Source organism: Palaemon carinicauda, chromosome 5 (assembly GCF_036898095.1).
Source record: "Palaemon carinicauda isolate YSFRI2023 chromosome 5, ASM3689809v2, whole genome shotgun sequence".
Taxonomy (NCBI): Eukaryota; Metazoa; Arthropoda; class Malacostraca; order Decapoda; family Palaemonidae; genus Palaemon; species Palaemon carinicauda.
In genome coordinates this window covers 190,845,255-190,862,754 of record NC_090729.1, presented here as the reverse complement: position 1 = coordinate 190,862,754, position 17,500 = coordinate 190,845,255, and the positions used below count along the sequence as shown (strand labels likewise).

Here is a 17,500-nt window from a genome sequence, read left to right as displayed (position 1 = left end):
ACTCCTTTGCGTCAATATATTCGTTTTTAAAACGGTAAAAAACCTGGAATAAATGTTGCCAGGCATTTGCCGTTTTTTTTTAATGGAAACTTTTAAGTGTATAGAAATTGTAAATTATAAAATTAAAATTGTAAATGTAAAGAATTGTATTTTACATTGCATTAAGGTAAATTCAGGTTGATCAAGTAATCCATTGGATTTCAGTGACGTTTACATAGTTCATTAATTAAAGATGACCCTCTTCGATTAGATGACCCCGTTGTAACATTTTTTCTTTTTTCGATTATCCTCTCAGATTAAGTGATCTCTCTCTCTCTCTCTCTCTCTCTCTCTCTCTCTCTCTGTTCGTGTGTATGTGGATGCACGTTAGATAGACGTTTATTAAGAAAATCTGGGTGTCACACCTTTCTAAAAGCAAGTGCAGGAATATCTCTCTCTCTCTCTCTCTCTCTCTCTCTCTCTCTCATCGTTTCTTTTTGTGGGTGCTTTAAGAGAAAAACACTTACTAAATTTTCCTTCTAATTTACACTTTATTGATACATTGCATCACTTTGGGTTCCATTTATGAAAGAAATAATCCTTTTACGATTATATGGAAAGCATTGATTAATATTCCACGTTTTATAGTAGTGTTTCATTATAGTTAACTATCTCAATTAAAGTTAATTGATTTTTCACTGTTTGTATTTTAGTCACCTCAATCATCTTTTATGGAAATTATCATAAATAAACAATATGAATTGTTGATTTAAATCGATAAAAAAAACGCTACTTTAGAACCGTGATTAAAAACATTATCTCTCTTCAAATTCATCATCATCATCATCTCCTCCTACGCCTGATGATGCAAAGGGCCTCGGTTAGATTTCGCCAGCCGTCTCTATCTTGAGCTTTTAAATAAATACTTCTCAATTCATCATCTCCCACTTCACATTTCATAGTCCTCAGCCATGTAGGCTTGGATCTTCACTCTTCAAATTACTTATTAAAAAATAAACCTATTAATATAATAATTATAAATGAAATATAACCACCGTTCAATTCTTCGTTTTCACTGAGCATATAGTGAAAATATTTTTTTAAATGAAATAAAATGCGTTATATACCTACTTTTTAAGCACCCCACGAAAAAAAAAAAAAAAAAGCTCGTGTGTTTGGAAGTTAAATACAAATTCCACAAGTTCCTATAATGGGAAATCAAGAGTTTTCATCGTTCCCCTGAGGGGATAGAACAGGTGTGTGTGCGTGTGTGGTTTTTTTTTTTTTTTTTTTTTTTTTTTGTGCAAATGTACCGGTAAATGTGGTTCTCTTAAGAAGAAGAAGGAGGAGAAGGGATAAGGGAAAAAGTAAAAGCAAATATACAAGGACGATTAAAATCAGATTTTTTGTTTCTATAAAAAGACACGGGCAGCCCGTTAAGAATTTAAGATGCAGGAGTAGAAACATTACAGGGAAATTAAGAGAAGTTCTAATAATATTCTTGTCTTGTAGAATCCTTCAGATATTTATATTCTGTGGGAATCCTTCACATGATACTTATACCCTGTAGAATCCTTCAGATGATATTTATACCCTGTAGAATCCTTCTGATATTTATATTCTGTAGAATCCTTCAAATGTTATTTATACCCTGTAGAATCCTTCAGATGATATTTATACCCTGTAGAATCCTTCAGATATTTATATTCTGTAGAATCCTTCAGATGATATTTATACACTGTAGAATCCTTCAGATGATATTTATACCCTGTAGAATCCTTCAGATATTTATACTCTGTAGAATCCTTCAGATGATATTTATACCCTGTAGAATCCTTCAGATATTTATATTCTGTAGAATCCTTCAGATGATATTTATACACTGTAGAATCCTTCAGATGATATTTATACCCTGTAGAATCCTTCAGATATTTATATTCTCTAGAATCCTTCAAATCCTTTTTTCGTCTTGTAGAATCCTTCAGATGATATAGGTATCTTGTAGAATCCTTCAGATGATATAGGTATCTTGTAGAATCCTTTAGATGATATTTATATTCTGTAGAATTCTTCAAATGATATTTACATTTTATAGAATTCTTCAAATGATATTTATATCCTATAAAATCCTTCAGATGATATTTATATCCTATAGAATCCTAGAAATTATGTTTTATTATGTAGAATCGCTCAAATGATATTTATATCCTGTAGAATCATTCAGATGATATTTATATTCTGTAGAATCCTTCAAACCCTATTTTCGTTTTATAGAATCCTTCAGATAATATTTATATCCTCTAGAATCCTTAAAATTGAATTTTTATTATATAGAATCTTTCAAATGATATTTTCGTTTTGTAGAATCCTTTAGATGATATTTATATTCTATAGAATCCTTCAAATCCCATTCTCGTCTTGTAGAATCCTTTAGATGATATTTATATTTTATAGAATCCTTCAAATCCCATTTTCGTTTTGTAGAATCCTTTATATGATATTTATATTCTGTAGAATCCTTCAAATCCCATTTTCGTCTTGCAGAATCCTTCAGATAATATTTATATCTCGTGCAATCCTTCAAATAATATTTTGGTCTTGTAGAATCCTTCAGATAATATTTATATCTCTTGCAATCCTTCAAATGATATTTTCGTCTCGTAGAATCCTACTCCTTCGGGCAATTCCTCCTGTCAAGATGGAGTGTAGCTGGGCTTAGTGTGTGTGAGAGCTCCTTGATGAGCCAATTAGGCAAACAAACATAAACAAACATGGTAGCATAGAGAGGCTGCTTGCTCATGCTGGCAGAGAGGCGGAGCGTAAACACGGCTTCCTTTGTCAGACAAACGATGCGATTTGCACGCAGCTCTGGGTACTGAGATTTGCAAGCCTGATTGCGCATTTGAAGGCTAAACAAGTGTTGGATAATGTCACTCGGAAACGAATCTCATGGCGCGCTGGGGGGAAATTCGTCTTGCATTCATTCAAGCTTTGGTTTTTTGGTGAGGGAAAATGTTTCTTTGAGAATATTTTGTGTTAATTTGTAGGCAAATTAAATTACCTACTTTAGATAATAGGAGGGATTTTTTAAATTTATAATTACAAGCTTTATTATTTTTGTAGCGTCGATTTATGATTGTCACCATAACGAATATTATTATTATTATTATTATTATTATTATTATTATTGTTATTATTATTATTATTATTATTATCATTTTATTATTATTATTATTGTTGTTATTATTATTATTATTATTATTATTATAATTATTACTACTACTACTATTATTATTATTATTATTATTATTATTATTATTATCATCATTATTATTAATGTTTTTATTATTATTATCATTATTATAATTATTATTATTATTATTATTATTATTATTATTATTATTATTATTTGCTAAGCTACAACCCTACTTGGAAAAGCAGATTGCTATAAATAGCCCAATAATTCGAAGAGGGGAATCATAAATACCGGCCATTCAGTACAAATGTTATTGACAATTATTTCTACATTGTAATTGTTGTTAAAAACCTAGTGTAATTAATGATGGGTTGTTCAAGACTTGCTGTAGTATTAAGACAATTTTATTGGTGCTAATATTCATCAGACACTGAAACCCATATAGTAACTATAGTCCATTTCTTTTAGCGATGCATATTTGCACCGACTCGCGGCGGTGCCCTTTTGGCTCGGAAAAGTTTCCTGATCGCTGATTGGTTAGAATTATCTTATCCAATCAATCAGCGATCCGGAAACTTTTCCGAGCTAAAAGGGCACCGCCGCGAGTCGGTGCAAATATGCATCGCTAAAAGAAATGGACGATAGAGAGGCACTCAGTAGAGCGCAGTCCTCCGCCCACGCAGCTTATTTCTTGACCTTTTGCTCGACCTTGACCTTGACCTTGCACCTTGACATGTATCAATTGGAGTGGATTTTCATACACTCAAGTATGAACCAGGTTTGAATTCTGTGTGACAACGATGTCCAACCTTTGGCAAATTACGTGAATTGAACATTTTGCTCGACCTTGACCTTGACCTTTCACCTTGACATGTATTAATTGGAGTGGATTTTCATACACTCAAGTATGAACCAGGTTTGAAGTCTGTGTGACAACGATGTCCAACCTTTGGCAGATTACGTGAATTGAACCTTTTGCTCGACCTTGACCTTTCACCTTGACATGTATTAATTGGAGTGGATTTTCATATACTTAAATATGAACCAGGTTTGAAGTCTGAGTGACAACGATGTCCAACCTTTGACAGATTACGTGAATTGAACATTTTGCTCGACCGTGACCTTGACCTTCCAAAACTTAATCATTTCCAGCTTTTTACATAACTGTTAATCCCTGCAAGTTTCATTACTCTACTATTACAGTTATGTCCAGGAAGCTGTTCACAAACACACATACACACATACACGAACAAACACACAAAGAAGGGGGTAAAATATAACCTCCTTCCAACTTCGTTGGTGGAGGTAATAATTTGTCCGCTGTAGTATATTAGGCTAATAATGTAATATAAGAGAATACATCAAGTATTTTTTGTATTTAATTTAGCTTTTAGCGAAGGTGGTATGATATTGTGTGATTAAATGTATTATTTTTTAGTAAACTTACCGTAAATATAAAAAAAAATGAAAAAATAAGAAAAAAAAATCCTCTCCTTTTTCTTGCGTCACCATAGATTTTGGTACGAGATATTCTATATTTTAACGATTTGTCCTCAGGACTATAATTAATGCAACGCTATTTTATGAAATGTAGCATTCTATAATGTAACGATTTAGGTTCCTATGACCATAATTAATGCAACTCCAATTTATGAAATATTTAATCAGTCTGCGAGGACTTGATGAAAAGAGAGAATTGTTAATTGGTTCAGCATTTCAACTATTATATAATCTATCAATTATAAAGCATTATCTTGAGTGGAAGTTATCCTGTTTAATACAATATTAGGTTATCATCATCATCATCATCTACGCCTATTGACGCCAAAGACCTGGGATAGATTTCGCCAGTCGTCTCTATCTTGAGCTTTTAATTCAATAGTTCTCCATTCACCATCTTCTACTTCGCGCTTCATAGTCCTCAGCCATGTAGGCTTGGATCTTCCAACTCTTGTAGTGCTTTGTGGAGCCCAGCTGAACAGTTGGTGTGCTAATCTTTCTTGGGAAGTGCGAAGAGCATGCCCAAACCATCTCCATCTACCCCTCAATAGGATCTCATCCAACAAAAATATGTACGTCTCTGTAGAAAGTGTCCATACTATGAGTGCGTTGTGTGAATGAGCCTTCGTTAATCCTCTCTTTAAGCTCACGGAGAGTGGAAGTTAGCTGACATTGGTATGATACCACCTGTAATTTTTATCAGGCTTAAGCCCGGTCAAGCGAAAAGCTTTAATAAGCTTATAGAGAATAGGATCAATGCTACAGCTCTTGATACACACACATACAGAGAGAGAGAGAGAGAGAGAGAGAGAGAGAGAGAGAGAGAGAGAGAGAGAGAGAGCGCGCTATCAAATAATAGTGTTTTTTGGGGGATGGGGTTTATTTTGGAAGAATACCTGAAATATATATATATATATATATATATATATATATATATATATATATATATATATATATATATATATATATAAAAATAAGGTTTTTATATCTAAGAACTCGACCAAAGAAATTACCTGAAAACATTCAAACAGGAAATGATTATGTTAAACACGTATCTAAACGTATGGTTGATACGTTATAATATAATCTTTATATACTCGTGTATTTTTTTATTCAGAGAGTCTTAACTCAAATAAATTGTATGAATTCATCAGTAATTATCAGGCTAAAGATTTACTCATTTTTCTTTTCTTAACCTTTGCTCTTTAATAGTGTCTGGATACCATTTAAAGTTTTAAAATCCACTCGTGAATGGTAGAGGCAAGGGACAGTGACATTGCCCTATCAAGCAGGACAATGCCCAAGAGGCTGACCATATGAATATGCATATGATCAGCGCCTAAGCCGTCTCTCCACCCTTGCTAAGACCAAGGAGGGTCAGGCAATGGCTGTTGATGACTCCAAATATACCTATAGGCTCCCCCAAACCCAATATCCTTTGCTCACAAGGATGTTGAGGTTGCAGCGACCATAGAAACTAACTAGTTTGAGCTGGACTCGAACCCCAGTCTGGCGTTCAGAAGTCAGGGACGTTACCACATCGGCAACCACAACCCTACAGTAATAACTGTAGATTATTTATAAAGGAAAATATAAAACTGACTGAAAATTAGTTTATGGAAACTAAGGAAGAAGTAGAGAAGTTGATTACTCTTTAACTTCATACGCCTATAAAAAAATCATAAATAACGTAATTTTTTTAACTTTTGCCTTTGGGAGACTCGCAAGGAGATAGCGCCTATTGCTGTATGATCCCGTCCGTGCCTTTTTTATACGTAACATGGGACGTTTTAGCATTATTTTGTATATAAATTGCTTATTTTACTCCTATAACTTACAGCTGTGGTATTCGTGAGGGGTTTATCGTATAGTCTCTTTTATCTGGGTAACATGGCGGGGTAGAATTGGCAACTATTTGAATGCAAATGAAGAGTCTTTCATGTTAGTTTTAATTCACTCATCTGACGGCTTGAATTGGTAACTGTTTGCCGGTAATAAAAAATGGAATATAATGTAATATCTTTCCGAGTAAGCATTGATCAATTTTTCTGGGTAAATTGACATTTCTTTTCGTGAGGGCGTATTTTCTTTTATATTTTTTTTTATTTCTTTGTGTATTTCATGTTGTGCAGTTCATAGTGAATAGGACTCTGGGAATCCATATTGTTTTTCCTCAATATATCATTCTGAGATATTGTTTATTCATGTATTAAATGACATGTTTAGTGTTCCAATCAAACATAGTTTATATCCAAGTTATTTTCAATTTGATAAATTTGTTTTCTTTCGTTACTGTTATGAAACTTTCGTGTTATGATTTGCCGAGAATAACAAGATATTTGAGAATATTTGATCGTTGAATTCAGACTGCAAAGCGCTAGGTATTCTTCATTTTTACCTCCGCCAACGAAGTTGGAAGGAGGTTATGTTTTACCCCGTGTTTGTGTGTGTGTTTGTTTGTGAACAGCTTCCTGGCCACAATGTTAATGGTGTAGTAATGACACTTGCAGGTCAAAGGTCAAGGTCACGGTCAAGGAAAATTTCCAATTCACGTAATCAACCTTAAGTTTGGATATTGTTGTCACGGAGACTTCAAACTTAGTTCGTATTGGAGTGTATGAAAATCCACACCAATTAATACATGTTAAGGTCAAGGTCAAGAAAAAGGTTAAGAAATAAGCTGCCGCGGCGGAGGTCTGCTTTCAATTGAGTGCCCTTCTAGTTTTTAAATGTTTTCCATGGCATCTTCGTAAATAAACAAGACGGATTTTGTATCAATAAAATAAGAATTAAATTGATCCCATTCCTGAACTTTAAGGAGGATTAAATTAGTGTAGAACAATATTTAACAAAAATGGCCTCTTGTCATAAAGGATGTTGCTTCAGGATAAGATTATAGCCTGTCAAACTCACGATCCTCGGTGCCTTTGATGGTATCTTGGAAGGCCATTTCAAAGTCTTACAGCAAAATGGGACCTACTTATTATCTGCTCTAGTGTTTCATGCCATCACTAATGATGGTGACATGGGAATGGGTCAATATGATAAGTTCAAACCTTGGGACTGTGACGGTGCCGAGAGAAGGTTGTGAACTCAAAGGCAGTATGAAGGCAACTGAGTTAGTTTATTAAAGAACTCTCCTTTATATACAAAATCTCAAAGCAACAAGAATTTTCATGTTCAAATATTGACACTGTTACAGAGGAGAAAAGCAGACATGAATTTTCAGGTTCGTTTTAGTGCGAGGGGAGAGCGAAGATACAAGCACAAAATGAACTATATACGATCGTGTGACACACGGTTGGTACAGGACTCTCCTTACTGTCAAAAATTTCGAACTAAGGTATATTCTTTTTTACATTCATAGGTAACGGGCGATGGAGGCAATTTTATACATGGATGTTATTAATTGGAAACTTTCCTTGTTTCATATCAAAATAGATTGATGATTAAATTTTATTGTTATAGATATTATGTTCACCCATTGCCGAAGCAAGCAGTTTATCATGTTCTGGTTCTAATTTGTATAGCTAGAGAAATAGTCCCTTTACTTGATAGTAATATATATATATATATATATATATATATATATATATATATATATATATATATATATATATATATATATATATATATATATATAATATTGTTATCGATAATATCTTCACCCATTGCAGAAAGCAAAAATTTTATCATCTTCTGGTTCTAATTTGTATAGCTAGAGAAACAGTCCCTTTAATAGATAGTAATCTCTCTCTCTCTCTCTCTCTCTCTCTCTCTCTCTCTCTCTCTCTCTCTCTCTATATATATATATATATATATATATATATATATATATATGCATATATATATATATATATATATATATATATGCATATATATATATATATATATATATATATATATATATATATATATATATATATATATATATATAATATAGGGTTTAAAGGACAGTCATGAATGGCAGGAGTAAGGGACAGTGACATTGCCCTATCGAGCAGGATAATGCCCTAGAGACTGACCATATATACATATGATCAGCACCCAAGTCCCCTCTCAACCCAAGCTAGGACCAAGGAGGCCCAAGCAATGGATACTGTTGAATTAGTAGATAGACTTATAAGATCCGCCAAACCCCCCATCCTTAGCTCACGAGGATGGTGAGATTGCAGCGACCAAAGAAACTAAGGAGTTTGAGCGGGACTCGAACCCCAGTCTGGCGTTCACCAATCAGGGACGTTACCATATCAGCCACCACAACCCTAAATTGCAAGAAGCAGTTTATTATGTTTTGGTTCCAATATACGTAGCTGGAGAAACGGTCCCTTTAATGGATAGTGATCTCTCTCTCTCTCTCTCTCTCTCTCTCTCTCTCTCTCTCTCAACCTGTTCCCCTCCCAATTTCTCTTCCCCCGTCGAATGAACACGTCTAATTAAACCCCCTGAACCTCGTCTCTCTATATGTACGCTTCACTCCCTATAGATTCTATAACGGTGTGTCTTCCTTCCCCCCTCCCACCTCCCCTCCCCCTCTCCCCACTCCTCCTCCTCCTCCCCCTGGGGATTCATTACCACCTCCAACAGATTCGAATCCCCCAATCAATCATCGAGTGAGTTAATTAAGCAGCTGCAGTAGTAACTAAGTCCCTCCTGATGTAAGAGATATCACCTGACGCTTACCTTCAGCTTACACCTCTCTCTCTCTCTCTCTCTCTCTCTCTCTCTCTCTCTCTCTCTCGGTTTACCTCTTTTTCTGCGCCAGTTAGATTATTATTCCCTGCAACACGTCAATCTAACTTTTTTTTTATGATTAGCCTTTTCCTATTTTATTTAATGTATTTAAAAGCTCAAAAGATTTATTAATAAATATATATATATATATATATATATATATATATATATATATATATATATATATATTAATATATATATATATATATATATATATATATATATATATGTATGTATATATATTTATTTATATATATATATATATATACAGTATATATATATATATATATATATATATATATATATATATTATATATATATATATATCATGATCACTACTTGATTTATGAATATATGCATAATAATTTTCATTATAGGATTCTGTAAAGTGTTATTTTTGTCTTCTAACCGATAGCATAAATCTATATGTGTTGATAAACTACCATAAATGCTACCGTACAAGGTGTATGAAAAAGTCGTACTTTAGAATATGGTGTTATGATACCGTTGAGTTTATTGTATCCTTAATTCACAATTTATTTTAATGTTGGAGGAATGAGGTGTTAATACATTTAAATGTAAAAAGACTTGGAAATCTTGTCATATCATATCATATCGCTATTTAGTTAACATTGCTGCTAATATGTTCAGAGTGATCATTTTACTTATTAATACTTTCATTATTGTTAGTTTATTATTCCTTGTTCTTGATCTGTAAGTTTTCTTGTTGATCATTCTCATCATATGAAAACAGAAAACGATATAATTGCTCAACTGTATAATTGGTTATTAAACCTTATTATTTCTTTGTAAGGAAATCGGGAGAGAGAGAGAGAGAGAGAGAGAGAGAGAGAGAGAGAGAGAGAGAGAGAGGAGAGAGAGAGAGAGAGAGATTGTTTTGCCATGGCAATTTTTGTCTCAGTTTATCAATAAAACTCATTATTTTTTATTGGTGTTAGGATTCTTTTAGGTTTAAAAAAAGCTGTATGATTATTTACCAAACTTTACAGATTTTACTGTATTATCAAAGAAGAGATTTTATGCCTAAAATCTAAATGTTTCCCCCCTCGATGGGAGCTTTAGGCGAGCCAATAGGTCTATCTGCTGAGTCATCAGCAGCCATTGCCTGGCCCTCGTTGGTCTTAGATTGGGTGTAGAGGGGGTTTGGGCGCTGATTATATGCATATATGGTCTGTCTCTAGGGCATTGTGATCCTCGATAGGGCAATGTCACTGTCTCTTGCCCCTACCATTCATAAGTGGCCTTTAAACCTTTAAACCTGTCTTCATACACCTGACACTCCAAAATCAAACCATTGTTCTCTAGTCTTGGGTAGTGCCATAGCCTCTGTACCATGGTATTCCACTGTCTTGGGTTAGAGTTCTCTTGCTTGAGGGTACACTCGGGCACACTGTTGTATCTAGTTTCTCTTCCTCTTGTTTTGTTATAGTTTTTAAAGTTCATATAGGAAATATTCATTTTAATGTTGTTACTATTCTTAAAATATTTTATTTTTCCTTATTTCCTTTCCTCACTGGGCTATTTTCCCTGTTGGAGCCCCTGGGCTTATAGCATCCTGCTTTTCCAACTAGGGTTGTAGCTTAGCATTTGATAATAATAATGATAATAAAAACAGATATGAAACAAGAATAAAGGGGTCCCTCACACAAGAGAATTGATAGATTGTGTTCTCACAAAATTACCTTCCAGAAATCTAGATATCATCCCATGATTCACCTAGCTAACCTCAGCACCCCTCCATCCCTTGCACGGTTTTCTTATCTACTCATTCTCTTGCATTACCACTTTGTTATCGGGAAAAATATTAGCTCGATGGCGATAAGCAGATAACGATGCGAAGATAAGACAATCGGATTTTTTTTCCGACATGAACAAGGAGACTTACTTGTACTGTGTTTTAGTGGCTTTGCTGTGCTGTGAATGGAAATGTTCGTGTGATTAATTCTTTGAAGATACAGTATATATACAGTATATCTGATAGTGACATTGTGTTCTTTTCCGTTTATCCAAAGTGATTTTGAAAGTGTCCAGTGAATTGTGGTGTTAATAACCGATCTCTTTCGTATTCAAACAGTGAAACACTTTATATTTACGATGGAAGTCTTCATAAAAAAATGAAAAATAATGCGTAGTCTGAACCGGATAATTGTAAATCATTATTGCCATAACCATATATTTTTATTTTGAGTATGAATGAAGTATAATGTGTAAATGGAGTGTTGCAATAGATGATTGATAATATAATAGAAATCATGTAATTGTTGTGAGCTGTTGACGTTATTGCAACGCAGTAAAGAAATTAATATTGCACGTGATCATCATTTTATCAATATATAATAATACAATTTCATCAATCTTGTCATCGGAATGAATAACGAGCAATTGACCAAATTGCTGAATTCGTCATTTATTCCCAAAGGAATAGTTAATCATGCCACAGTTGTCCTTATCAGCATGATGTCATGGTGGATTTTATCCTTTTCCTGATACAGCTCTTGATTTATGTATGCATGTGTGGATGCGTTTGTATGTGTGTTTATGTATGTATATATATATATATATATATATAGATATATATATATATATACACGTTTATAGTTATGTATATATGTATATATATGATTATATTTATACATATGTATATATACACATATATATATACATAAATTATATATATATATATATATATATATATATATATATATATATGTGTGTGTGTTTATAAATATGTATATATATGATTATATTAATATATATTTATATATATATATATATATATATATATTTATATACATACATATATATATATATATATATATATATATATATATATATATATATGTTTGTAAATATGTATATATATATATATATATATATATATATATATATATATATATATATAAATGTCTTATTGACTGAAAGTGGTCATGAGTAATGTCCTGATTCATAGTTTTCTCTAATGTATTTAAAGTCTTAAATTGAATTACTTGTTTTATCATTAAAATAGTTACTGGTTATATTTTCATATCTGATTTCAGAAATCCGAATGATAGATGGTTCTGTAGTTTCCATCCTACTTTTCTTTCTGATTTAAAAGTATCTACTACATTTTTCTTTGAAAATAAAACTTTTCTTCTACTCAGATGTTTTTAAAAGGAAACTTTAGTGATTTTCTATTTTCCCTTCAAGGTCTTCTAATGACCTCGCTGGCCTTAAATTGGTAAAAAAAAAATTTCCCCCTGTCAACACATTCAATACTAAAAACTACACTGTTAAAAAAAAACGTAATTTTAATCGGCAATTCTCAGTAGAAATATAATTCTCAGCCGTATTTCAGTAAAATACAGGTGACCGTAATTTTATCATATTTTGTTCTTATATTTTACGGTTTGGTTACCGTAATATCACTTCTTTACGTCACTATATCCGTTGATAAAACGGTAAAAATCCTGGATTTTTTTTATTTTTTTTTATTTTACAATGTATTTCTCTCCACATTTCGCATTCCTAAAATAACTAGCAAATTTTCATCAGTGCATCGGCAGATGCATTAGTTCTGTTGTCGCAGGAGCCAGTAAATACCGAAATTATGCATTAGGTTCAGGGTAATCCCATTTCATTACTGGGCCGCCAGCACGTGTAATCCCCCTGATCTCTTTTAACGATAGGTTCTATTAGTGATACTACCGGAAATTGATTGTTGCAATGGTTGGCAGGATGTTGATGGGCGGAGGACGATGGCTTTCCAGTGATTAGAACAGGGTTGTGGTGACCGATGCGGTAACGTCCCTGACTGGTGAACGCCAGAGTGTGGTTCGAGTCCCGCTCAAACTCTTTAGTTTCTTTGGTCGCTTTTGGGGGAGACTAGAGGTCTGTCTGCTGAGTCATCAGTAGCCATTTCCTGGGCCTCCTTGGTCCTGGGTGGAGAGGGGGCTTGGACGCTGATCGTATGTATTTATGGTCAATCTTTAGGGCATATTCCTGCTCGATAGGGTAATGTCACTGTCCCATGCCCCTGCCATTCATGAGCAGCCATTACACCTTTAAATATGGCTGCGTTGTCTTGCCATGAGTAGTTCGACACATTTATTACCCGCGTTTCTGTTTTCTCTTGTTTAACTTTCTTGTTGCAGATTGGCGAAAAAAAAATAACTTGTTTATAGTCTAGGTTTTTCAATCGACTCCTAATACGGCTTACATTGTTGTGCTATTGTCATATTAGGAAGGACATTTTATGAATAATTATTCGCAAATAATCAAATTTTTAAAACTAGTCACGATATGAATGAAAAACTTATTATTATTATTATTAATACCAATTAATCACAATTAAAATCATCTAGCTTGTTTAAGTCCATAATGAGTATTTATTTATGTATATACGTAAATATGAAGAAGTAGAAAATGAATGTCAAAAAAACTTTTATATTTGCTAAGAAAATAGGTTATACGTAACGTTATACTTCCTATGGCCTTCTTTTTCTTCTCTTGGATACTGCGTTCACAAGATAAGCTCGTATATAAATGTTTTAATTTCCTTTGAAGTACCAAGGCACCTGCTTGATTGAAATGAGCAACGTTACAATCTAATTGAAATCATCTTGAGATCAGCTTCTCGGTGTTTGAATTCTCGAACTTCAAAAGACGCCATGACACTTTTTTTTTTTTTATCTCAGAACACCAGTTGTATTATCACCCTTATCTCGTTCTGATTACGGCATAAGAGCACCTTCCCTCGAAACACATTCTCTTTGATCGTATTATATATCAGAGTTAATTGCAATTTCCTTCATAATGCGATGAGTTGCCGTACATCGTCAGTTCTTACTTCCTACATCGCGCTTACGTCTTTAAGATTATATCTCACACACTCCCTCTCCTGTTAATTCCATTCTTTATGTTCGTGCGAATCTCTTACGTTCCTAGGTCTGGCACGATGATAAAAGGTCCTTGGAGATTGGTCGCTTTGAGAGAGAGAGAGAGAGAGAGAGAGAGAGAGAGAGAGAGAGAGAGAGAGAGAGAGAGAGAGAGAGAGTCTCTCTCTCTCTCTCTCTCTCTCTCTCTCTCTCTCTCTCTCTCTCTCTCTCTCTCTCTCTCTCTCTCTCTCTCTGTATATATATATATATATATATATATATATATATATATATATATATATATATATATTTATATATATATATATGTGTGTGTGTGTGTAAATGTGTGTATGTATGCATATATATATATATATATATATATATATATATATATATATATATATATATATATACTGTGTATATATATATGTATGTATACTGTATATATATGTATGTATGTATGTATGCATTTATATGTGTTTATTATGTTTATATATATATATATATATATATATATATATATATAGTGTGTGTGTGTGTGTATAAATGGAGTGTTTATATATGTCTGTGTTTGTATGGATGTTGATGTGTTTGTGTGAAATATGTTATTAATTCAGGAATTCAAGGTCACTAGAGGCTAAATGATTGGCTAGATGCAAGTTTAATATCCTAAGGTATCAATTCAAGAGATGGCTCTTTAAACATAACGAAGTGATAATACAAAATATGATACAAATATCCGGCCAGACTGAAAACTAATGTCCAAAGGGTAGATTCATTGACTTTAAATGCTCCTGAAATATAATTTAAGTCATCGCTAAGTACAATTACAAAGTGCATTATAGTAGTTTTTATCCCGTTTGCAGTTCCTTGAATGCTGAATTGTATCTTTTCTAAACTGACTTTCAGATGCGTCGACATTGTTCATTGTTAAATCGAAAAGAATTGGGTGATTATTGTTGAAAATGAATGTTCAGTAAATGAAGGTAATAATACAATGATTCTGCTATCGATTACCGAGTCGAATTGCAAGTCAGAATGACTTCTCAGGCCCAAGCCGCTGACTTTTGGTTGAACTTCGGCAGCCTAAGAAGACGAAAGAAAAAGAACGATTCGCTATGGAGTAAATTTAATTCTCCTTACGACCTGCGGCAATCAAAAGAAGAGGAACGCATTGCTACGAGTTTTACCGCCTCTGAATTTCTTCCTCTTTCCGAGACTCTCGCGTCCTCTCCTTCTGAATCGATTCACGATCGGAGATCACCACCACATTCCACGTTGCCTCTCCCTCCTACGAGAGAGAGAAGGAGTAGGAGAAGAAATAAATCAGAGCCGTTGCGTCCACTTTGTCCTGGTCAGACTTGGAACGGGGACCTGACCGTTATTGCTCCTCCCATTTCTACTATCGATGGAAATGGCAAGGAGTCAGAATCCATTCCACGTGCGTGTGATGACCCCTCTGTCTCTTCACCCTCCTGTCAGGAGGAAGGAAAAGTGTTTCAGAAGACGCGGGAGCGGGAAGAAGACCCTTGGGCTGCCCTGATCTTGAACGGTTTCGTGAGATTGCCCCAAGATGTAGTAGATAGAGGTGGGAGTTCGATAATGGACGAGTCAGAAATTAGTAAATCAACTAAGGAACTCCAGGTGGTTAGGGACCGTTGGTTGCGAGAGTTGGATTGCTACTATGTGGAACCTTCCATCTCAAAGTCTCACGACTCGTTAATTGTTCGACCAGAGGAGGATGCTGTATTGGGGTCACCCTCGCCAGTGTCGAACAGAAGTCAGTCTCTTGTGCTTACGCAGTCAGGGAAAAGTTCCTCCTCCATCAAAACTAGCACCCCAAAAAGAAACGATGACTGGAAGAGCAAATCAAAATCTGGAAATGGAAAAGTGGAAGTACCAGAGAGCAAAAATCAAACGCAGTCCAACGTATGTAACTGTGACAAAAGTGATGCTGACAGTACAGAGTTGGCAATGCTAAGTCTGTCTGATTCACACATCACTGTTCGACCAGGGGTACGAATCCAAAGATCTCGCAGCTGCGAATCAAAGTTAAGAAATCGCGTTGGGTCACCATCAACCGATCTAGAAGCTTTGGTTCGAGAAGCTGTGAAAAAATCAAAGGCCCCGAAGAGTGTAAGAACGCACAGTTCCGATTCAATGCATCATTCAAGTCTACGCAGATGTCCCCCTATAAAATCTCAAGTCACCGTTAGAAAAGTAGAGACTGGTGAGCTGGATGACGAAGTGTTTGAAAGCATCCCTCAAGTTCCAGAGCTTAAGTTCAATAAGTACAACTTTCGGAAACATCGCTCAACGAGATCGGCTTCTGCTAAAGAACCTTTGACCCCTTTGAAGGTTGGACAGGAACTCGCACAGACACGAAGAGAGCGTCAAAGCGTCGCAGATTCAGGGGGCTCAAAGGAGGCTTTGGAAAGAGGTCACCAAGGGCACCAGCTGAAAAATCCTGCAAATGTAACCTCTCGTAAAACACTATTAAAGTTATGCCTGAGGTCAAAGAGCGCCGATCGGCATTACAGATGTTCCTCGCCGAAAAATTCAGCTGCTAAGAATATTATGAACCGACACAGTTTTGATGACGGTGTCGTTTTCGGCGATCAAACACCAAGGGTGAGAATGTTGATTCATGTTAAAAACTGTTTTTTTGCACAGAATAAATAAGTTATAATTTTTCTTCGATGTTTTTATCCTACGTGTAATTTATATCTCAGACCCCTTTTTCGAATAACTGGTTACCTGTAGTTTAGGAAAAACAGGTATTTTGTGTTTTTTCATTAATAAATTGGAGGTTTTGACAAGGATAAACTAGAATATTTTGATGTTATGATTTTGTACTGCCTAATTGAAAATGAAGTCAGAGTTTTTAAATATTATTTACTACACAGTAGAAGCATCGTGTAAAAAAATACTCTATTTGATATAACTAAAATTTTTTACAATTTTAACGCTTGACTAATTTTTGTATAAGTACCATTTTTTTTTTTTATACAAGTAGATTATAGTTATTTGAATAATCTATGCATATCATTCAAATTTAAACACGTGTATCTATGCATCAATTTTTATTCTAATGTAGTTTTTTCTTAGTGAAAGTCCTTTGCTAGATGAGTTATATATTATGGAGGAAATTATTCTAAGTCAGTGGCAACTTTGACATATTTACTATTCTCTCTCTCTCTCTCTCTCTCTTCTC

At 34.2% G+C, this 17,500-nt stretch overlaps 1 protein-coding gene across 1 annotated transcript in view; it reads left to right on the top strand.

Moving 5' to 3' along the window:
- Positions 1-11,350: 11,350 nt before the first annotated feature.
- The window catches only part of LOC137641299 (uncharacterized), a 39,039-nt gene continuing 32,889 nt past the window's right edge, over positions 11,351-17,500 (top strand). The window contains exons 1-2 of the mRNA XM_068373726.1: positions 11,351-11,387; positions 15,196-16,917. Of these exons, the coding sequence (XP_068229827.1) occupies positions 15,325-16,917 (1,593 nt within the window). The 5' untranslated portion in view covers positions 11,351-11,387; positions 15,196-15,324. The remainder of the gene's footprint in view (positions 11,388-15,195; positions 16,918-17,500) is intronic.